The 23876-nt window shown below is 37.8% G+C and overlaps 2 protein-coding genes across 3 annotated transcripts in view; one reads left to right on the top strand and one right to left on the bottom strand.

Annotated features, from left to right (window-relative positions):
* The first annotated feature begins 140 nt into the window (after positions 1-140).
* Positions 141-5096, top strand: LOC139700805 (S-formylglutathione hydrolase). 2 transcript variants are annotated; one of them, XM_071599229.1, is made up of 6 exons: positions 141-189; positions 919-1024; positions 1341-1534; positions 1888-2077; positions 3483-3717; positions 4578-5096. In XM_071599229.1, the coding sequence occupies exons 2-6, from the start codon at positions 957-959 to the stop codon at positions 4758-4760; spliced, it is 870 nt and encodes a 289-aa protein (XP_071455330.1). In that variant the 5' UTR covers positions 141-189; positions 919-956; the 3' UTR covers positions 4761-5096. The 2 variants fall into 2 exon arrangements, with proteins under 2 accessions (XP_071455330.1, XP_071455329.1); XM_071599228.1 differs by lacking the exon at positions 141-189 and adding an exon at positions 322-582.
* Positions 5097-6738: 1642 nt separating this feature from the next.
* LOC139700938 (uncharacterized) overlaps positions 6739-23876 on the bottom strand; it is a 179062-nt gene continuing 161924 nt past the window's right edge. The window contains exons 9-15 of the mRNA XM_071599433.1: positions 23524-23754; positions 21734-21911; positions 20841-21120; positions 17669-17880; positions 16310-16704; positions 13065-13373; positions 6739-7550 (exon numbers count right to left, since the gene is read on the bottom strand). Coding sequence (XP_071455534.1) covers positions 7326-7550; positions 13065-13373; positions 16310-16704; positions 17669-17880; positions 20841-21120; positions 21734-21911; positions 23524-23754 — 1830 coding nt within the window. The 3' untranslated portion in view covers positions 6739-7325. The remainder of the gene's footprint in view (positions 7551-13064; positions 13374-16309; positions 16705-17668; positions 17881-20840; positions 21121-21733; positions 21912-23523; positions 23755-23876) is intronic.

The following is a 23876-nucleotide window of genomic DNA, read 5'->3' as shown; positions in this document are numbered from 1 at the left end:
TTTAATTCAATTTTACTTTAATCCAATTGAAAGATATAAACTAATGTAACCGAAATTCTACTGAGGGAAATTAATATCGCATTACTTATTGCGCTGACACCGTCGCTCAGCTATTCACAAATTAAAGAATTAATGCGAAGAGAACACATTTGCATGAATCCACTGATTTTATTTCAAGTTTTGATACTGGTAAGCATTTTTTGTTCAATATTTCAAGTATATAATGAGCTCTGAATATTAGAAAATTCTTAAATTGGTAATTTGCGAGGTTTTAACCAAGATCATCTTTATAAATTTGGTAGCATTGGTAAACTTCTTTCAACTTCACTCAATAGCTCAAAGAAATAACTGCCAGTCCGAGTCGGAAAGTCTTCGCAGGAAATAGCCGTTCAAGTCATTTTATCGCTTCGTTGTTTTCGTATCGGCTTGGGGGTTCATATTATTAACCTTATGCGTAGAATTTCAACGGCATCAAGCGAACATTCACATTTATGCAGTCTTTGTAGACAAGTGTTGCTTCTGATTGCCGGCATTTGTTGACGGTCTGCGATCCCAACAAACGAGAGTAACAACTATTTTCGGGTAAATTGTCATCCGTTGAGAGTATACTCCCACTGTGTTCTTATGGAGTGGCTCTTAATTTATTACGAATGCACCGTTCTCAGTCAAAGAAATTAAGAAAGTCTGGTACATTATGGCTGACAACTTCTGTGAGCACCTGTGATTTTGATCATACAAAACGCTGACTAGACGTGTGACTGACTTCGAATTTTAAAGGTTTTATTGATTGTGTGCCATAGGTGGTTATTTTTCTTGGGCCTATCAAAACAAGAAGATAACTCATTGAAGAAGAGGCACCAATTCTTAAAAAAGTCATTACAGGAATGCGCATGACAAATATTTCATCTTTATTTTCAGTTATTAAGCGCCTTCTGCCGTTTAGCCAACTCATAAAGATGTCCCTATCAGAGGTGTCGTCAAACAGATGTTTTGGGGGATATCAAAAGGTTTTCTCGCACGAAAGGTACGTGCTTTTGTATGTAATTGTCAGTCAGTCAGTAAAGTTGAAGTTGCCAAGAATTCTCTGAATGTTTGTGTACTCAAAATCCAGATAGTTTCACCTTGTTTTTTTTTATTGTTGGATGTATCTGAGAATTTTGTTTGAACCCATTTTACCTTTTCTTGGAGTAGATTTTAGCCAGGTTACTTGTACAAAACTACATTTATCATCATACCTTGTCCACACATATTTAATTAAGTGATTAGTTTGTAATTTTTTAACATCTACATACTTGTCATGGTGTTCCTGCTACAAATCATTTTATATCTGGTATCCCTAGCAAAGAATTAAAATGCAAGATGAACTTTGCTGTGTATCTACCACCACAAGCAGAAAATGAAGATGAAAAATTGCCTGTAGTTTATTGGCTCTCGGGATTAACTTGCACTGAGCAGAATTTCATCCAGAAAGCTGGAGCCCAGCGATATGCGTCAGAGCTTGGCATTATAATTGTTGGTCCTGACACTAGTCCTCGTGAGTATTCAAGTTCATTAACTTTTGGAAGTTCACAGAACTGTATATGCACTAAAATTTCAGTTGGCTCAATAGTGGTGGTGTTTTTTGGTAATTTTGGACGGATTATGCCATTGAATTCATTCATAATTCATGCAGTGCTGTGAACATGTTTGTGAGTTGTGCCTTGAAATTACCAGATTTAAAAAAAGTAAATATCATATGATAAGAATAATGCATGGCTACTTTCTTGCTAAATGGACTGCATGACTAGGAGAAATAGGATACTCATGGTTTGATTTGCCATTTGTTTGAAAGAGTCATAAATATTATAATAATTGATTAACTTGAATATTTTTTTATGTACTTTAAAGGTGGTTGCAACATACCAGGTGAAGATGACAGCTGGGATTTTGGTTCTGGTGCGGGATTTTATGTTGATGCCTCAGTGGATCCATGGAAATCAAATTACCGCATGTATTCTTATGTTACCGAAGAGTTACCTGGAATAATTGAGGAGTCTTTTCCTGCTGATCCAAGTCGTAAAAGCATCATGGGACACAGGTAGCCTTCTTGTTGGCTAGGAGAATTCCCCCCTAATGATATTTTACTATTCGAGAAAAATTAATGTCATTTTCATTCAAATGAATTATGTTCTACAGGTTACTCCTATGTGGTTTCTGTCAGATTGCGGTAACTAATATCTGTATGCTGAATGTACCCTACTATTACACCCTAATTAACTAGGATAATGTACATTTCCTCTTCTTCCAATAGCCCAATCTTCCAACTATTTTTCAATTCTAAATATAAAAAAATGTTAGCATCATGCTTGATGTGCTAAACCCAGATTATGTGCTCTTGCCTTCTAATAATCTCCACTCACACCTCATTTCCCCTAATATCTTTGTTCCTGACTTCATTGAGTATTCAGGCCCTCGCAAAGCATGACCTCAAACTTTCAGTGTTTAGAATATATTTTCTTCCATTAGACAAGTAGTTTGATGATTATTTCAGGCAATTTTTTTTGCATTTTCTGTTTTCCTTCTGCACATAATTCAATGGATATTTTAATTGAGAAATTATGTGTTCCTATGCATATTGTAGAGGTGTAGTCTTCCAGTGGATATATCACTAAACTGCTGATCCAAGAGCTGCAGCTTGATTCCAGGTGTTGCCTCTTGTCATTTTGTGGCATCCCACGTCAGTTACTTTATTGGGGTCATCCACCAATGCGTATTACAATGTATAATTGTCAGAGTGTATTAGGATGCCTCGGTAGCGTACCTGGTTAAATCACTCGGCTGGAAATCGAGGGATCTGGGTTCATATCCCAATGAGGATGAATGATTTTTTAGACTTTGAAATTGTAGTATTGGAAACTTCATCTTCACCCTAGCTTTGTGATTCTTTGGCTACCTGAAAACCAAAAGTGGCAAAGGGAAGGAACAGACCCCTCTCCCCTATGTCAATATGTGAATTTCACATGCCATTCAGGGCTTAGTATGTGGTGAGCTTTACCACCACTCATCAAACCAGCCTTTGGGTTGATTGCTGTGGTTTATTCATATCAAAAGCGACCTTGTTTGTGGATAGACCCTCTTGCATAATTGAATCCCAATGGATTTTCTATTTGTAATGAGTATGCTTTGAATATGACCTTATTCCCCTATCAAATGGTTAGTGTTTTTTTAATTGCATGAAATATTTTAGGGACAAATATATATGGAGGTGAGGTTCCTCTGCTATTTATGTACATACTACTCATGTTTTTATCAAAGTATACATATAAAGGCTATGTTGCTGTGCTGTGTACATTTATCTCCTCTCAACTTTATCATAGAATTAAGTGAGAGTTCTCTGCTAGTTGCCAGAGAAACCAATTTGCAATGCCTTAACATTTGCCTCCAGTGAGTGAATGTAAAATCTACTTCTACATACTTAATTTTTTGCTCTTCCTACCAATTAGTATGGGAGGCCATGGTGCTCTGATCTGTGCCCTCAAGAATCCTGGAAAATACTGTTCGGTTTCTGCTTTCGCTCCAATCTGTCACCCCACACAATGCCCCTGGGGTAAGAAAGCATTTGCTGGATATTTTGGCCCTGCAAATGAAGGAGACTTAGACAAGGCCTGGGAGGAATGGGATGCGACTTGCCTAGTAGCAAATTACTCTGGCCCTCCCCTGGATATTCTTATTCATCAGGTGAGATATTTTTATTCTGAAAATATAACATATGAAAAATCATCTTTATGTACATGTTGTGGATGTAGCAATTTTTTATTATCGGGCCATTTGAAGCAGTTTTGGAGTAAGATGTTTTATTCTGGATTTACCCATTTTATGTGGCCATATCACATTGTGGCATTCATGGCCATTTCTCTAATTATAACATAACTGCCTGAAAGGTGATCAGAAATTTAATTTATTAAAAATATCAGATGAAAATGTAAATTCCATAAGAACCCCTTAAAAATAGGTATCAGCTTACTCTCAATTAAATATTCTTTCCTTATAGTGCTTCAAAAATGGACATTGCATATACAATTTCTATTTTTTTGCATTGTGATTACTGACCTAAGTATTTACATACTTTATGTATTGTAGATTTAGAAGCTTGCTCCGGGTACTCAGTGCTCTGGTAGAAATGCTCCTACATTAGAATTTTACTGGTGCAATCTTCTTAGAATTTATATAGAATTACTAGAAAATACTAAAAATATCTATTTCTAACTTATATTTATTGGCATAAAGGTAGGAAAGCTAGGATAAGTTGGCCCATTCATTTTGTTGTCTGAAGGCAAGTGTTCAAAAGATCACTCACATATCATTATGAATTGTAAAGCTGATATATGCATATTTCAGTATTATTAATCTCCAGTGCATTGAGCTTAATGCCTTCTTTCATCCTCTCACAACTACTTTTGAAATCCCATTGTGCAATTCTTTTTGTAATAGGTTTTCCTCAAAGATTTCTATTTTTCATTAATCATCTGAAAAATGACTTAATCTTTCATGTTTAGAATTTTCCTGGTGTGAAATTTTGCTTATATTTTTTTCTTTAGGGTAAAGAAGACCAATTTCTGAAGGATTCTCAACTTCTACCGGACAAATTCGTGTCTGCATGCTCCCATGGTAAAGTTCCTGTTGTGTTGCATATGTGTGAAGGATATGATCACTCTTACTATTTTATAGCCTCCTTCATTGGTCAGCATTTGGCTCATCATGCCAAATATCTCAGCTCGTAGGAAATCAAATCAGAATACTTATGAATGATTTTCGTTTGATATATAAGCGAAATATTCATAATAAAGTTACATATAATTGCAAATGTCATACATTAGCTCTTAAAAAGGTCATTGAGGGGAATCATATGGCTACTTATTAATGTCAACAAATAATTGGTATTGTATAAACTGTTCTGCAGGTGATTTTTTTGTGAAACATACATGTATGTATGTTTGTGATGAACCCTATGCTTATGGGAGAATTGGTACCTTTGTTACCATGAACTGATTTTTATATAATTGCGTGGGTTGTACCATTTCTATAAATGAGAGTTTATTAATAAATACTTCTTTTGACGATGGCTATTTATTTCCCTGGGAGTCTGCCAAGATATTAAACATTGGACATAAAATGGTATAGTCTTACCTCAAACATTGCCCTTTTTGTTTTGATGTACCCATTAAAAATTTATCCTCACTTTACATCATGTAATAATTACTTTTTTCATCAGAACAACATCATGCATCAAACTATTTCCTATTCCTAGCAAATTAAAAAGGCTTCAATAAATATTTTTTTTAAGAGATTGTCAATACTAATGATCATTGTTGAAGGGCTTAAGAGCTTTGATTAACTGAGCTATTTTCTGATTATTATAATTGAGTTATGTGCTAAATTGAAGAACATATTAATGGAGCATTAATGACTTAAGAAGAGTGTGTCAATGAACTGGTGCTCTCGACTTTGCTCAACATCAGCTGAACATGGGGATTGGGATGGTGCAATGGCTAATGCACTTGCTTCCCATCCACAGGGCCCAGGTTTGAATCCTGGAGACTGCAGATCTTTTTCAGTGGTTTTCTGATCCCTACTCGAGGTGCTTTGTGGAGAGCCCTTTATGTGAGCAAACGAAATGTTATATTATAAGTTGTGGACCCTTTGTCGCCTTTCATTAAGAGTAGACTAATGCTGACACTGGGTTTCTTTCCACCCTTCCTCCTTCCAAATCCATCGATCCTTAATTCATAATTCATCCCAAATGGTGACCTCGGCTGTTGGTCGCCTCCCCAAAATCTACTAATACTACTGTGATTCAATGCAAACGACTACAGTTACGTATGATATTGCATGATTGGTACTTTGCCATTACATCTTGAGTCCTCAAATCCCTTTAAGATTCACAATGTAAGAGGGTGCTTTGGTAACTTAATTGGTTAAAGCACTTAATCTGAAATCAAGAGATTTTGGTTCCTGTCTTGGCAAATAATTTTCATGCCCTGAAATATCTGCATTTATTTCTCTCATCTTTTTTTCTAGTGAAAAATACTACAGTGCCCAGGTTGATTTGATAGTTGAGGGTTATCTAGTTCTAAGCCCGGCTTGTGAATTTCACACATTATTATGGTAATAAGGAGGGGCCATTTCCTTTCACTGTTCCGCCTGTTGTTTCACTGAAGATTTTGTACTGAAAAAATCATAGAGCTTGGGTGCATCGGAGGATGTCTGGAGGTGTGTTGCCTGAAATAGAACCCCAGGCCCCCATGGTCAGTAGCCCAGCACTCTACCCACCAGATCACCATTTCCCCTTACATCTAGTAATTTATCCAATTTTCAAACTAATTTGGTGATGACCAATAAGACTGCAAACCTAAATTTGCAATTTAAATGTAGAAGTGTTTTCATTTATAATTTTTTCCCAGCATAGATGTGGGCACAAAATACTTTGTTTAAAAAAATAACATGACATACTTTATACCTAGGGTGGAGACCATGTAGTTTAGCTATTATGCTACAGCCTCCATTCATCCTTAATCTGAGCTTGCTCCTGGAAGGAATTGGTTGAAGGTAGACTATTTTTTTTTCACTGTCCATCATTTGTAGTTGGGAAGGAAATTCTGTTCTCAGAAGACCATCCTTATCCTTTGTGAAACTCTTTTAGTGATTTTTTAAACCTGAAAATTAGTTCCAGTCATCCATCATATTATTTTTGACTGTCTTTATTTGACATATGTATCAATGAGATATAAATGTGCACCTTCATTCCAAGCAGGCATCACATTCCATAATATGGTCACTCCATCTCTTGATTGCAAGAAAATTTCATTTTGGCCTTGATGGTTGAGTAGTCCATGAGACTTCACTAACTGTGTTCAAGTAAAAAAATCCTTGTTTCCTATTAGACTTACTGATTAAATGATACATCAGGGAAGACAAATATTTTTCATAAAAAATGTCATTATTCTACCCAGGAAAGTTGACAACAAAAGTTATTCCATAAAATTTTTTGTTAACATGAATATTAAAGCTTTGAGTCATTCTTTGTCCTGCTGATCTCAAAAATTGCATTTATTATTCAGTAGTCAATACCACAGAAGACTATGGTACATAATGCTAAAAACAGATTCTTCCCCATGACCCCTCCCCTGATTATTGAAACTGGAAAAGTACGCAAGGTAATAAAACTTTGGCAACAAACTCGTTAAGAGTGGAAGAGCGTTACTTGGAGCAAGTGTCAGCCAAAGATCCCAATGTGGGCCAATAAATAAACTGCACCAAAGTGCAAGTATGAACCATTGCCACATGGATCACAATTCCGTTTCGATTAGAACCACAGGTTTGTCTGTCCCTATGAGGTCTTCAAAGAGGTTTGCTTCAGGTTGAGCTTCTGTTCCAGAGTCCTGGCCGTAACCATGACCTCGATCACCACATGAAGGAGCCTCGAGACGCGACTGAGCAAATCTCAGCACTGCACTCGTCAGTTCACCAATAGTCCACTGGCGGTCCAGGATCACACGGCACACTGTATCAAGCTGACCAAATGAAGTGCATAAAACAGTTAATAGCTGGTAATGATGAAACCATAAGAATGCATATATGACCAACTATACAGTTTTAGAGTAGTAATAATAAAACATCTTCATTGGGGTGAGATTGAGACAAGATAGTCCCTTCTTCCACCTTAACCATACTTAGTACTGTGTATTTGGAACCATTTATGGCTAGTAAATAATCACATCATTAATAATATATACTATCTGTGAAAACGGAAGATACTTAAACAACCTTAATTAACATTGTCATGAAATAAGTCAAAGAGTTTGTGTTCACCATGAAGGTGGTTAGCTGTAAGGTACATTTTGATCCAATTCTAGCATTCATCCTTTTTCTAGAATGCATGAATGAAAAGAATTTTTGCAATGGAATTTCAAGCAAAATGATAATGTTAAAATGGTCCCAAAGCTTAATTATATATTGGGTGGACAGTAGGGAACTATCAGCAGTGAACTCTGATTAGAATTTCCATTGGGGTCAGCCAAGAGGTTACAATGACTGCTGAGCCCACTAGAAAGTCCATAGGTATGGGATGGGAATCAATGTACACACACAAAATAAAGGTTACGCGATTTTTGTGAAAGAGTAAAGCTAAGTTAAATATTAAAATAGGAGCTCATAAACTAGAGCAGGTGGAATGGTTTACCTCTCTTGAAATTGTTTTGGACTACAATAGCCAAAGTACCTTGTATGGACATAAGAAGGAGCATTGCATCAAGCAAAGAAGCTTGCACAGGAAGAAGTGGGGAATTGATGACAGGGGTATTAAGTAAGGATACTTAGAGAAGACTTAAAAACTTTGACCATAAGAATGCATGTATGACCAACTGTACAGGTTTAGGGTAGTAATAATAAAACATCTTCATTGGGGTGAGATTGAGACAAGATAGTCCCTTCTTCCATCTTAACCATAGAACTGTGTATTTGGAACCATTTATGGCTAATAAGTAATCATATCATTAATAATATATACTATGAAAACGGAAAATACCTAAACAACCGGGTTAAGGTTTTGAATTGCAAGAAAAATTAATGTAGAAGCAAGATTTGGATTGGAGGCAAGGTTTGAATTGGAGGCTTTTGAAATGTGGATATGGAAAAGGATTAAAAAGGTGAAATGGACGGGAAGGAAAACAAATGATCATGGGCTAGGCAGTATAGGGTAAAAGAGGGGATTTTGGCGAGGAATCCATTGGAGGCGGAATAGGTAGGTACATGCAGAGCATTTTGACTGGCAGTCGGATATTGAAGACCGATAGAATTGAGGACATCAAACATGGTAGAGGGAGATAAAGGGGTAACATGTTGGACGGAATGAGGGATGCAGAATGTTTGCAGGATGGAAGAAGGGTTTACTGTCAGATGTCAGGTTGTGTCTTGTTAGGAGAGGCAAAGAAATGTAATGTATCAGTCTGATCTCATAAAAAATCTACCTTAAATGGTATAATACCAATTATAATAGTAATAATTACAGTTTTAACCCAATCAAGGAAATAAGAAATAATGTATTATTCTCTGTGTATATATCTAACTTGTCAGCATTTTGGCTACCCAACTATCACTGATGGACAAAACTGTCCAGGAAGCCTTCATAGTATTGAGTTCCTTCCCAGAGTTAGTCCATGTTGTAATTATTTCGATAACCTAACTGAACTTTCTGACCTTTGTAAAGGAAGAGGCCTAATGTATATTTATGAATTCATGAACAGGATGTATCTCCAGATCATCTGAAATTACTTCTTTTATTGTCTTGAAATACATTCAACATGTAAATCATTAGTACACATCAATCCTTTATTTATAATTGCTACTTCTCATATCTAGTCCTTTCCAACCATACCTATGTTCTAACAACCATGTGAGTAGTAAGAAGATAGATTTGGACAGAGGAGAAGAACTTGTAAAAGAAAATTAGGGAAAAAAGATCCCCTTTCTCTTTGTGAAATATTTACATTATTATTAGTTAAAAAGTAGCTGTTCCATATGCATGCATGTAATGCCAGACCATCAACTTACTGAAAATTCTTATAGATATAATATATGTGTTCCTTCAAGTTCAGTGAATAATTAAGTCGGGATTAGGGTGCCAAGTGGATTTTTTCAATTATTCCAACAACATGATCTGTAATACCCGGAGTGTAATTTCTTTTAAGAGTGAATTTCTATCTGCTACAATATTTGGGTTATGATGCCCATGTTTTGCTCAACAGGAGGATACATTTAGTGAATAAATGCAACAGAGTGAAGGATGAAATTTTACATTGAATAAATTTTTATGTACTAATTGTCAACTAAAGGCATAAACAAACAATTTCATTCCTTAGGTAAATTGTAAAAAACTGTTGTCACTCATCACTTTTGTTTCTGTGAAAAGAATATAATGTTATATGTTAGCATCAACATTTCTCATTTTAAAAATGCGTATTCATTACTACATTAAATAAAAAAATAAGTTCAACTTGCCCTTATTAATGATGTTTTTAATGAGTGGGTGTTTTCTTAATAATTTCTATGTATGTCATAATTTATATGCTGACTATTGGAAGTTTTTACATTGCTGGGGTTTCTTTTAGATAATATTTGCCACATTGCAAATTGTAAAATTGAGGTTATGTAATTGTTGAGTGTCTAGTGGATTTAATAATTTATTGGTTGTTAATCATTTGAGATACAATGGATATCGTCAAGAAGCTAAACAATACCATTAAGATAAAACACATAAGAAACAAAAGCATAAACAGTAACAGGAACATATTTTTGATTTTTTTGAATTTTTTTATAAAAATACCCTGCAAACCACCGCCAGTGTGTGTGTGGCAGGTTGCACCAGTGTTGTATAACATTAAGGTCATCTCATAAAGCTGCTGCGTCCTCAAGACCAGGGATACCACGGTAAACCACTGCATTGTCCGCAAATAAAAATATCCTACTAGTGACTGTAGAGCCAATGTCATTAATGTGAAGTAGGAATAAAAGAGGTCCGATGACACTTCCCTGGGGAACACCTGAAGTAACTTCTACGGCATTTGAGCGAACTTCATCTATCATTACTCTTTTAACCCAACCATTCAAAAAGTGTTTAATCAAACTCGGGATATTTTTATCTATTCCATATCCTTTGCGAGTATTTTACTATGATGTACTTTGTCGAAGTCTCTCTTAAAATCTGAAAAAATCACATCCACTTGAACATTGCTCTCTCCCTAAGTAAGAATATCATGGACATAAAGCACAAGTTGTGTCTCGCAGGATCTACCTTTTCGGAAACCATGCCAATTTTTCATTAATATCTCCTAATTATCAATGTGTCTCATGATCGAACTGGAGACTATATGTTCCATAACCTAGCACGAAATGGATGTGAGGGAAATGGGTCTGTAATTACTGGGTTCATCTTTGTCTCCGTTTTTAAATATTGGTGTTACATTAGCCATTTTCTAATACCTGGGGACCTTGTGATCTGCCAATGACTTCTTAAATATTATTTATAGATAAGGTGCAATTTCCAAAGCTAGATCCTTAAGTATACAATCGGGTATTTCATCGGTCCTGGAGGATTTATTAGGCTTTTTCATTTTATTATTTTTCAGCAAATATTCTATTCCATTATGTGAGTTTCAATTGTGGGTATCAGTTGACCAAGTAGATTTGGTAAGCTATCAGTGGTATTCTGTGAGATATTAGTGAAAAAGCTTTGGAAGAAGGAATTTAATAAGTTAGCCCTTTTCCAAACTGCTAGTTAATCTTTCATCTTAAATTGAGTAGCTTCAGGCGTGATGTGGTGGAAGTCAAACATAATGAATAACTGATCGTAGCACTTTTCCACTTGATAATTATTATGATTATCAAGTGGAAAAGTGCTACGATCAGTTATTCATCTTTCATCTTCATCATTTTTGAGTGAACTAACAGTCGACTTATTTCCCTGAGCTTCTCTGATGTATGACCAAAATGTTTTGGGATTCTCTCTGAAATTTTACACTAACTTTTTCCTTTTGAATTCCCCTAACGCTTTCCGATATTCATTACTGGCATTCACCCTAGATATCTAAAAATCATAAGTGATCTCATTCTTTTTGTCACTGGAGATATCATCCCTAATATTTTCCATCTTGGCATGACATAGCCTTTGACGTTGCAATGCCTTCCTAACATCCGTGTTGTACCATCTAGCTTCCATGCTATCTTTTATAAATGTGCTGGGAATGAACTTGTTGACTGCTCAGTTTGTGATCTCAAGGAAGTGATTCTAAGTATCCTCAGCATTTTGGTGATTACTATCTTTCTTGAAACTAGCAAATTAAATCTGTAACATGCACTTTAGGCCATTGTAGTCACCTTCTTTAAACAAATAAATTTTCCTTTTAAGCTTCTAATTTCGGACCCCATGAGGCAAAAACTTGGTTTTTACTGCCCTGTGATCATTAATTCTCAAAAAGTTTCTATAGTTAAGACTTTTTTGGGAATATTCATCGCTAACAAATCAAGAATATTATCCCCCTTAGTTGGCAAAGTGACTAGTTGATTCAATGAGTTTGGCGTAAAAGAATTGAATAGCAATTCGCAGATATCTTTGTCTTTACCGCCAGTTTTAAAACTATATGTGCTTCAGGCAATAGATGGGACATTAAAATCTCCGCTGAGTATAACGTTGCGATCATTTTGTTGGGATAAAAACCTTTGATTTGCTGATCTAATTCTAGCATTGAATTGTCTCTGTTGCATGGCAGTCTGGGAAATGTGCATACATAAATTCTTTTGGAATCAGGACTTTTAATTGAGTACCGAAACGCTTTCCAAATCATTACCCGGGATTACCTCAGCCCTGCTGATACAAGAATTTTTAACTGCAATGAAGACACCACCCCCGATTCTCTTTGTTCTGTCATTTCAGTAAATGGAAAAGGATTTTGGGAAAATTTCACCATTGACAATATCAGTGGATAACCAGCTTTCCGTCCCAATAATAATATCTGCACCTGTGCTATGAACAGGGTGTTGATATTATGCGACTTTGTTTTTTAAACTTCGGCAATGTACTACCAATACAAATAAGGTTACCTTGACATTATGGTATTTTGAATTTTTAACAAGGATCATCTTCTTATTAATACTGAATCCCTTATAAAATTTACCGTTCAATGCTATCTCATTCGTGTTAAATGCACTATTGCTAGTGCTGAACCTCACTTCATTTAAAGCTACATAATTCGGTAAAGAAGACTTTGAAGACCCACTAATTGACCTGCACTTTAATCTAAAAAACCCCTGCAATGCTTGAATATCCTACCCACTACAAACCTGGCGGCCTCAGACCTGTAGTGGAGCCCCCGTGTAGACCTATCCATTCCATTTGCGTGAATCTTGTTGTGAAGCCATAAATATACTCATATTGTGATTGGTGTATTAATCTGTTAAGGATTTTGGGTTTGATTTACCTTATAAATGATTAAATAATTGGTAACAGAGTACCTTGCTAAGAAATGGCTCACCTTAAGCATACGAGGATGGGCACATGTGTAATAGATGAGGCAGGGAGCCTGGGCCCGGCTGGCCGCAAGCCACTGGAGGACTGCCTTAAGCTGGGGATCTCCACAGCCTCCCCCACCACCACCTCCACCTGCCTGTTCCCCCACAACTGGATTCCCCTTGCCACCCACAACTCGAGGAGAGGAGGATGGGTGAACATATGATGAGGACGTCCCACAACCCCAATTCCCTGTTGCGATCGGTAGAGGACCTTCTCCATCACTACCATTTTCTCCAGCTGACCACTCTGCATGTGCTCCCAAGAGGGAAACCTGAAATAGAGGACAGTGAAAAAATTATGACAGTCACTCCATAAATTATTTTGACAGTAGGTTTTGGATGGACACAACAACCAAATAATGATCTTGTCTTTCCTAAAAAAAGAAAACCCAACATCCTACTATACCACAAGCCCCACTTCATCTCTGTATACTTCCTTTCTCCTTTCATTCCTTCCAACATCCAAATCCTATTCCCACCCATGCCTTGTTTTCCTAACATTCTTTCCTCTGTCATAGTCTTCAGAATTCCATTGCCAGTCACTATGCTTTGCTTCCATTTTTTTCTTTCTCCGTAGGATTTCTCACAGCAATCCCGTCTCCTCCCACACCATATCCAGCACTTCCTCATTTGTATTCCTTTCTGTCCATTTTTCCATCCTTTTCCACACCCACACTTCAAAAGCCTCCAATCTACACCTATCATCTTGCTTCAATGACTATTTTTCCCCACCGTACATCATCACGCCCCTTATCAGAATTTTAATGAGCTTTTTCTTAACATCTTTACTCAATGTCCCTGTTATCAATACCCTCCCTCTTGTAAAAGCTTCTTTGCCTAAACCGATTCTCCTTATATCACTATTACTTTGACCATTTTGGTCCAAAACACTTACAAAATTTGTAAACTATTCCGTCTGATCTAGTTTTTGCCCTCCTATTTTAAAATTTAGCTTAGCCTTTATACTACCTTGATCAAAAAGTTCCCGGAATAACCACCGTGTGGCGCTCCCATCGTTCCGATTTGAGTTCTGTTTTTTTGTTAAATTGGTACATCTGTTGTTGATATTCCCTTTAAATCTTAGTGTCATAACTTGACATTTGCAAAAGTTACGGTCGGTTTTCGGTATGTCCATCAGTGCTTCCTGCGATTTTTCCATTACTTCCTCTCGGCTGCTAAAACGCGTTCCCCGTAATGGTTTTTTAACTCGATTGAACAGAAAGAAGTCACAGGGAGCCAAATCAGGTGAATTCGGTGGCTGTTGGATGGTATTTGTTGCATTTTTCGTCAAAAAATTACGAATAATGATAGCACTGTGCGACGGTGCGTTATCATGGTGCAAAATCCACGAGTTTTCTGCCCACATTTCTGGTCTCTTTCGGCGAATTGCTTCACGCAAACGTCTCATAACGCCCAAATAATACTCTTTGTTTACTGTCTGGCCTTCTGGCAAAAATTCATGATGCACTACACCGTTGTAATCCATGAAAACCGTCAGCATTGCCTTCTTTTTTGACTGAAAACGACGTGGTTTTTTTGGTCTCGGCTCATTTGGTGAACGCCATTCACTTGCCTGATGTCTGGATTGCGTGTCGTACTCATAAACCCACGTCTCGTCTCCAGTAATGATCCTTTTGATGAATGTGGGATCGGATTCAGCCTCGCAAATCATGTCTTTTGCGACGTCAACACGGTCTCTTTTTTGCATGAAATTGAGGTCTTTTGGCACCAACTTTGCTGCTACACGACGGAAACCCAAATCATTAACCACAATGTCTTGGGCGGATCCATAGGCAATGTTCAAGTCCTCCGCTATTTCTCTGATGGTTAATTTGCGGTTATTGACCAACATTTCTTTTACTTTATCAATTTTTTCACCGACTTTCGATGTCGATGGTCTGCCACTGCGTTCATCATCTTCGATTGACTCACGACCACTTCTGAACCGCTCGTGCCACTGGTAAACGACCGTTTTTTTAGAGAATCGTTGCCGAAACACTTTTCCAACATTTCCAACGTCCGTGCGCCACTAAATCCGTTTTTTACGCAAAATTTAATACAAGTTCGTTGTTGCAAATTTAAATCCATTTCTGAAATTGTAAAAAATCGCCAACACACACAGAGATAGATGTACTCTTGGCTACGTAACTTTTGCAAATGTCAAGTTATGACACTAAGATTTAAAGGGAATATCAACAACAGATGTACCAATTTAACAAAAAAAACAGAACTCAAATGGGAACGATGGGAGCGCCACACGGTGGTTATTCCGGGAACTTTTTGATCAAGGTAGTATTTCTGGAACACCAAAAAACCTTTTTTTAATTTATATTGATTCTCAACTCATATTTACTGAACTGAATTTTCAATTTATTCGGCAATGCATGCAACCCCTTGGCTGACTGACAAACTAAAGCTTGGTCATCAGCAAACCTTACTGATTGCATACTACCACTGAGATCAGGGGGAAGGAAGTTTTACACTTCTAGGAAATAATGCATTTCCTAGGACTGATGATGACCTGCATGGTTTGTATAAAAAGTATCCAGCAAAGTTTTGGAAAAATAGATTTATTTTAGAGATTGCTAGATAACCTCAAAATTCTTCAAAGCACATCCCTTGAGCGTTGACACACTGTTGCCAGTGGCTTTTCCACAACTCAAAGGCTCTATGGTAGGCAGATTCCATAAGGGTCATAAGGGTACTTGTGCAAGCTTCTTTGGTGGCCCTTAGGTTCCCATGGTGGTGTCCTTTGAGGGAGGATTTCACTTTTGGGAATAGAAAATAGTCTACAGATGCCAAGTTGGGACAGTAAAGAGATTGGAGAATCGTCACGATGCCATTGCAGAAGATCTTTGCAAGCAGACACTCGACTCTGCTCTTTGTCGTCCATCAAGGTCTTTGAGACGAGTTCAGTGCAGATCTTTCACATTGTCAAACTTTCTGTGATAATGATGTGCACTATCATCTTATCAATGTCAATACGATCTTATATCATGCACACACTTAATCGATGATCTGAATTCAGCACTTCACGCATATGTCAGAAAAAAATTTTTACCGATACTTTTTATACAAACCTTCTATCATCATTTTGGGCTTCTTTTTTTGGGACACGATTTGAAATTAAGGGACTTTTTCTGGTGGTGGTGACTTGGAAAATAGTTCAAAAATGTGTGATGAGTTCCATGAAAAAAGTCCCACTCACCAGATGCTCTGCCATCCTTTGTCTCCGACTGCCACCACTGAGCCGATCAGTCATGCTCAGGGACCTTGCCACGGGGGGCACACCCTGGTGGCACCCTCCTTTACCACCCCCACATGCACCATCTCTGGCACCAGTCCCCTCACCATCGGCACACTCCCTCTCCTCTCCGCATCCCTCCCTCCCACCACTGCTGTGCGACATCATGGAGCCCCCGCCTCCCCCATCGTCCAGGGCCACTCCTGCAAATGAGTCACTAAGCGCTCGCTTAAGGAGACCACTGGCGAATCGCACGACAGCCTCGCCCCTGGCCCTGTTGCTCTCCCCACTCACGTTCCTCACTGGTCCTTCAGGGGAGTCAAGCCAGTGGCCGAATTGCTCGTAGATCTCTTCGAGCTCTGTAAAACATTCCATGGGGAGAAAAAATACATTCCAACATGATTTCCCTGACAAACATGATTTGCTCGCCCTCCACGCTCATTTTTCTCCCCACGGTTTGTAAGCTGTTAAGGTATTATTTTATGGATTATCCCTTGTCCCTGCTTTCTACTTGTGCCTCTTAATTTGTTTCAGAACTGCAGTTTTGGTCTTTGCCACAGCCTGCCTGTAAATATGAAACTACCACTCAAAGCTAAAAGGAAAGACTTTCTCATCAGGAAAGTTAAGAAAGCCAGGATAGTGTCTTCCACAATGAATGTTTTGTGTACTCACGATAATTTATACAACATAATAACATCATTAACTTAAAATGGGGGCCCTGGAATCCATTTTTGACCAGCATGTGATCTAGACACTAGTTGCAGCTCTGTTCTTATCCCTTTATTAATAGTTTTTAATTGCCTGGGGACCATAGTAGTGAGTAAAATATACATGATATAAGGCATTTCAAGTGGCACGTCACATGCATTATAGAAAAAATTTGATATTTTGATGAAAAGGATCATTTAGTCATATTGAAGTTGAAAACTATTAATGCTATTGGTACATTTAAAATTTGCTGGTAAATCATTGTACAGTCTCAGACCCATTTCATGGAGGGTTCTAGTTTAATTTTATTCGTGAACATGGGTTGCAAGTGAAATAAATTTATTGTCCTGGTTAAGTTACTCTGAAGATCTTAATTGATAGAAAAATCCTGGAGGTTATTTTTTTTTAACATATAACAATGTAGACAATATGTATGTACATGGTAAAGGGAGTATTGAACATTCTGTGACAATTCAAATTCATTGGCACATTATGCACTTATTTTATTAATTTATTCATAGCTCCTGGCTCCGTTTTGGAAAAACGGGAGACTTCTATGTCAAGACAAAATAGGCATGAGAGAAGCCAGTTGCTCTTCAGCTTCCTGATGCTTACCAGAGCCGTAGTCGGTACTAAAGCTGTATCTCGAAGAGTCTCCGGCTCCCTCTTCCCTCTTTGCTAGGATTTGTCCACCCATCCTCCTCCTGGCTCGGAAGGCCTTCACCCATTCTTGTTCTAACTCCAGGCCATCGCCAACCCACTCGTCACATTCCCCCAGCTCGGCTTCCTCCTCCAGCACAAAACCTCTTGAACCCCCACGTCTCAGCCTATGGAAAAAAATCAAAATATTACATATGGTGCATAATCCCAGACTGGCTGAACTACCAGTCAAACACAAAGAATATTTCACAGGGTAAAAATGAAAACAAGGGAAATAATTCAAAGATACCAAGATAATTTGTCTCTTCGAACATGGATAAAATTTCAATGCAACAATTTCAGAGTGTAAAAATCATTCGCCTTGACTGGGATTCAAACCCAGATCCCTCAATATCCGGTCGAGTGCTTTAGCCACTTAAGCTACCGAGGCGTCCTCTTAAACTCTGAAATTTTGGGGCTTTTAAAGGAACAAGATGTTGTGACGAAATACCGTGCATACAATGTCACAGGCATTCGTAGTCGTGCGCGAGGCGCCACAGTCCACGAGGTTAAAGCCAACTTTAAACACTTATGGTGTTTTTTTCACTTTGACAAATTCCAAAGAAACTGCGGGAGATGCCGCAACAGTAACTTTTAACGGAGTCATCCACTAATGTGCATTTCAATGCAACAATTTAAAATTGGCTTTAACCTCGTGGACTGTGGCACCTCGCGCACGACTACGAATGCCTGTGACATTGTATGTACGGTATTTCGTCACAACATCTAGATCCTTTAAAAGCCTCAAAATTTCAGAGTTTAAGAGGACGCCTCGGTAGCTTAAGTGGCTAAAGCACTCGACCGGATATTGAGGGATCTGGGTTCGAATCCCAGTCAAGGCGAATGATTTTTACACTCTGAAATTGTTGCATTGAAATGCACATTAGCGGATGACTCCGTTAAAAGTTACTGTTGCGGCATCTCCCGCAGTTTCTTTGGAATGGATAAAATTGATTACACTAAAATGTGTTCTTTTCCAAGTTCGCCACTTTGCATGGTCGACCATACAAGTATAATAATATAATATCTTGTATGATCTGTCTTCAATTTTATGATTGAAATCAACTATTACATTTACTCTGGTGAACTTATACCTTAAAAACAGAATCTGAACTGTAAACATAACAGTTTCAGGTTTAACTTTGAAGGATTCCTTCATGATGAGGATATAAAAAGAACCTTTGCACTTCCACATAAAGATTTAATATTTCACAACCATGGTTTTGATGCTGCGCATCATCATCAGGTGACATACATAAAAATTTTTTCAACTTGTATAGCCTGAATAGATTTTCGCGGCGGTGGCTTGAAGAATTCTGCATGTCCGGGTTTTCACCGCGTTGTTGTTTGAAGCCGACAACAGTTTCGCCGAAGTTTCATCCGGCATCTTCAGGTCGAAGAACTCTTCGACCTGAAGACGCCAGATGAAACTTCGGCGAAACTGTTGTCGGCTTCAAACAACAACGCGGTGAAAACCCGGACATGCAGAATTCTTGTATAGCCTGACTCCAAGAGGGGAGGGAGGTATGGGGAGTAAGGGAGAGGGCGTAAGTTGAGTGCAGGTGCAGCAACCTATTAGTGGGCTAGGGGAGGGGGAGGGGATGTATTCGAAGGTTTCTAGCTCAAATTTGTGGAAGATTCTGAGCTAGCATACTGGGATCAGTTCATATTTTATGGAGATTTGCAAAATTCCATGTATCAATTTCAAAGAATATCTGATTTATACTCATGCACCACTTGAAATAAAAAATTATTTAGCATGCCAAAAAAGTATTTTCACTAAAAACTTTCAACAGTGGAATTTTCGACATCATTATCCTAGTACTGTTTGGTGCATGTGAGGATTTTATAGTTTATCCAAATGCAGTGTCAAGGAAACCTTAGGTTAAGCAGTACTGTCGTGGTAAAGCTAATATCTCAGTATTGGAAAAATGAATTTGCTCTGTTAAGTCTGACTGCAATTTGAAAATATTTCAATGAGCATTTGAAACCCTTCACTGATAGGTTTAATTTGAACTGTTTTTCCGGTGCACTCCTGGTTGAATCATTTTTATAGATGACAGTTTTAATGGTATTCAAACTGGTATCTTCAAAGTTATTGTACCCAGATAAAGGTGCTGACTGGATGCAATTAAATAAAGAAATACATACATGCAAGGTTTATGGAAAGGAACCAAGTAGTAGCCAAGTAGTAGCTGTGTGTTGGATCAAAGGAAATCAAGGTTCAAAACTGCAAGAAAAAACTACATTTTGCACTGCCCAGGCACTATTAATAATGATCTGAGCATGATAAGCAGTTCCTCAAGATGTCTGTTAAGACATCTGGATTAACAGTGATTTTTTAGGAAGTGATCCTAACAGCAACTGTCAAATACTCTGCATATTCAATTTTTTAAAAGTTAAGCATTAAAGCAGAGGGAAAAATAACTACATATATTTGGACATAATTTTGGACAAAAATTGATTCGGCAAAAGGAATATTAGGAGAAGTAATGTGAGAGTGAAAGAAACATGGAGAGACATGCTGGAGATAGATGTGAAGAACACATAAGTGAAAGCCTTCAATATAGAGCGTTGTGCTGTATGGATGTGAGAACTGGTGTTTGAGGTCAAAGGGCAAGCATGCATTTGGAGGCTTTTGAAATGTGAGCTTGTTGCAGGACGGAGAAAGTAATTTTGATGGAGAGAAAGATGGGTAATGAAGTTTTCAGCTATCGTGGTGGGTGAGAGAGTTAATTGATTACGGTAATCTGAAGCAGGCAGAGAAAGTAGATGGAGGAAATATTGAAAGGTGGTGATATGTAACCCCAGGCTATGGGAGAACTTTGGTTAAACAGGGTAATGGAAGGAAGAGAGTAGGTTTTTTCTAGACAGCATAAAGGCAGGCAGAAGTTACAAAGAAATGAAGAAGGAAATATCATAGGTCAAAGAAAGAGTTTTGCGATAATTTGGATCAAAGAGTCATTAGGGATCATCCAAAATCAACCTTTAAAATTGGTACATTACCATGCTCAAAATTTTCCAACTTAAAAAAATGTTACACCAGGATTTGATGATATCTTGTCATGGATTCCTGAGAAAAACTCACCATACATTGCAGTCGTCAACCTCTGACCCTGCAACACTGATGCCCACGGCATATGAAGAAGATGAAGTTGAAGAGGCAGTGAGACCTTGGGAGGATGATGAGGAGTAGTTGGAAGATGACAGCCGTGGAGGTCTGTGCCGGGATCTAGGTGAGGATGCTGCTGCGGAAGACGATGATGCCGAAGCTCCCGAACGATTCAGTGCTTCCCTGAGGCGCTCAGCAAAAGATGTGTGCCTCACAGGGCAGTGGGGTTCTTCATCCTCCATGTCATCGGAAGTATCTTGGAAGATTATGCGGGAAATACTTTGGTAAATCTGTTTTCAGCAGTTTTTTGCTCATGCCCATGACAAATTTGAGATGCATCACGAAATTTTACAGCAAAAGGATGATTTTCCACAAGTTACTTAAAGTCTTTCTTTTCCTCTCTTTGGATTTGCTTATATTCGACATGGAATTGAATTGATCTAAGTAGATAATTAAAATAACAGTTAAAATTATGTATTTGATGAAACCCCAAAATCATTTAAGGGCTATTTGAAAATGATCATTGTAAAGTTGAAGCACACATTAAGTTTAAAGGTTGAATTATCACCCCTAGATTTAATTATATTAAATTTTGGCAATGGATACCAATGGAAAAGTATAGGCATATTTTGCCTTTGAAGACATTAGCATACTGAATTTTCAGCATGTGCATGAACACATCTAGGATCCATTACTCTTTTTTTTCATGACCAGTAGCCACCCAAGTTATTGTTTCCAATAAAAACTTGTAAAATAATATAGAATGAACATTTTTTGATGATTATTCCATTTACTATTTTTTTTCAAAATCAACATTCACTATTATGTGCCTTGACTTTTAATAAGTAGGTACCTAAATGCATACCCACCTAATAACTTATCAGCCTTTTCTTTATTGCTTTCTTCTTGAGTTTTTTGTTCCAGGCCATCATCTTCTAAGCTTGTTCGAGCGCTGTGGAATGCTTCATCTGCTGAGGAAGAGGCAGCAGAATCTGCTGAGTGGCAGCTACCATATTGACTACGTAGGCGTGGAGCATTTTGAGATATCTGAGGAGACAATTAAATACAATTAAGCCAAATAGTTCTAAGAATCTCCAAAATTGAACAGTATTAAACCAATACTGTCATTTGGGAAGCATTATCACTAAGGACTACTGGTGTATTTCTGAAACAAACTAAAAGGAAAATGCCAAACAATCTCTCCAGGACAAGAAAGTCATCTTAATTAGGAGACAATTGGGCACTGAGACAAGGAAAACTTTTGCAAAGTCCTTTGTTTGGTCTGTGCTACATTATGATTTTAAAGATGGATGGTTGGAAAGAAGGAGATAGCTAAGACAGTGGCAATAAAGATTTGGATATGGAGGATTAACAGAATGAGCTGGACTCATAGGCAAGCGAATATTCAAGTTTGACAATGCCTACCACAGTTATCAACCTAACGGTTGGTTTGACAGTTTAGGTTTGAGCTCATCTAGTACTAAGCTTAACAGCATGCAGATAATAAGGGCAATGCAAGGGTTGCTATTTATATTTTGAGCCTTGACAACACTAAGTGCTTTTGGCACCATCTGATATCTCCATCTGAAAGTTTGACCCTTTTAACGCTAACTTTCTCCAGAACGTTTTGTTGTTTGATCATAATTTGTGTTGTTTACAGTGACTCAAACATTTTGTCTCAGTGAAAAAATGGAGTTAATTTGTGAACAGTTTCAAGTGATGATTTTTTATGACTTTCGATGTGGATCATCAAGACAGGAGTGCATCGATTAACTTACTTCCACTTTTGGCAATGAAGAAGCCCCATAGTTTTCCACTATGAAACACTGGTATAACGAATTCCATCACGGCCGCCATTTGCTCAGCGACTAAAGTCGTGAAGGATGTCCAAAATCAGTTGTTGTGCCAGAAAACATTGATGCTGTGCAAGAACTAGTAAAGGAAGATTATCATGTGACTTATTGTGAGAGTGAAGCATCCTTGGAGATTAGTATGACGAGCTATAGTATAAGATATTACTCCTCAATCAGAGTGGAAAAAGTGTTACAAAAATTGGTTTGAGCACATGTGAAAGTGTATTGATAATCATGGAGAATACTTCAAAAAACAATAAAGCCATTTTCAACAATAAATTACAATCTTTTCATTATTAGGCTGAAAATATAAATAGCAACCCTCGTATGTTCCTTTCCCAGTGCTTTCTAATATTTTCCAGGAAGATCCAGTGCCTGAAAATTCATGCTGACTGGGTGAAGCTATGAGTGTCCAGAGGTATCCCCGGGAATTGAACCATAACCCTCTGGTCAGAAACCCAGAGCTTTACCCACTGGTTTTACCACATCTAACATTTTAGAATAAGTGAAGGGAAAATGGAAACTCATTGAAGAGATTAAAAGAAGTTAATTAAAACTCCTGGTCTACCTGTTGAGACAGAATAAGAAGTTCCTCACAAATATTTTTGAAGGAAAAGTGCAGGGAAAGAGTGGTATAGAATCATACTCAGAAAATTGTACTTTAAAGATCTACAGAATGTGATGAGGTTTAGGGACTAAAAGGAAATGAAGAGGTTTGCGCAGGAGGGAGGAGAATGGTTGCAGTGACAAGGCTTTCCTTTTAGTGCACATAATGGTGGAGAAATGGGAGACATGTTTTTACTCACATCTGATGATATTGTTGGAGGCCGATTCAAGTTGCGTTCTGAAGAAGGAACTACGCCGACTCGCAGTGGCTGGATCCTGACTGGTAGTTGTTCCCCTGATGAACCAAGGGTGATGAAACGCCGTCTAGAGTCTGGGCTGGGCGGTCGGAGTCGAGATGTTGGGGGAGGCTTCCTCTGGTTCATGCTATTCTTCAGATTAGCTTCATCAACGCACTGTTGGTCATTGTCATCCTGAGAATACAATTGTCAATTAAGAGCATCCAGGTCTGTGATTACAGAGGAGATGAGAAATGTAGCAGAACCCAACCTACACATTGTCTTAGCTGAATTTTTTACTCTAATTCAATTTTGTA

The sequence above is a fragment of the Hetaerina americana genome, unplaced genomic scaffold (assembly GCF_022747635.1).
Source record: "Hetaerina americana unplaced genomic scaffold, ioHetAmer1.1.p SCAF_11, whole genome shotgun sequence".
Taxonomy (NCBI): domain Eukaryota; kingdom Metazoa; phylum Arthropoda; class Insecta; order Odonata; family Calopterygidae; genus Hetaerina; species Hetaerina americana.
Note: the sequence above shows the minus strand (reverse complement) of the source record. Positions and strands in the feature narration are given on the sequence as shown.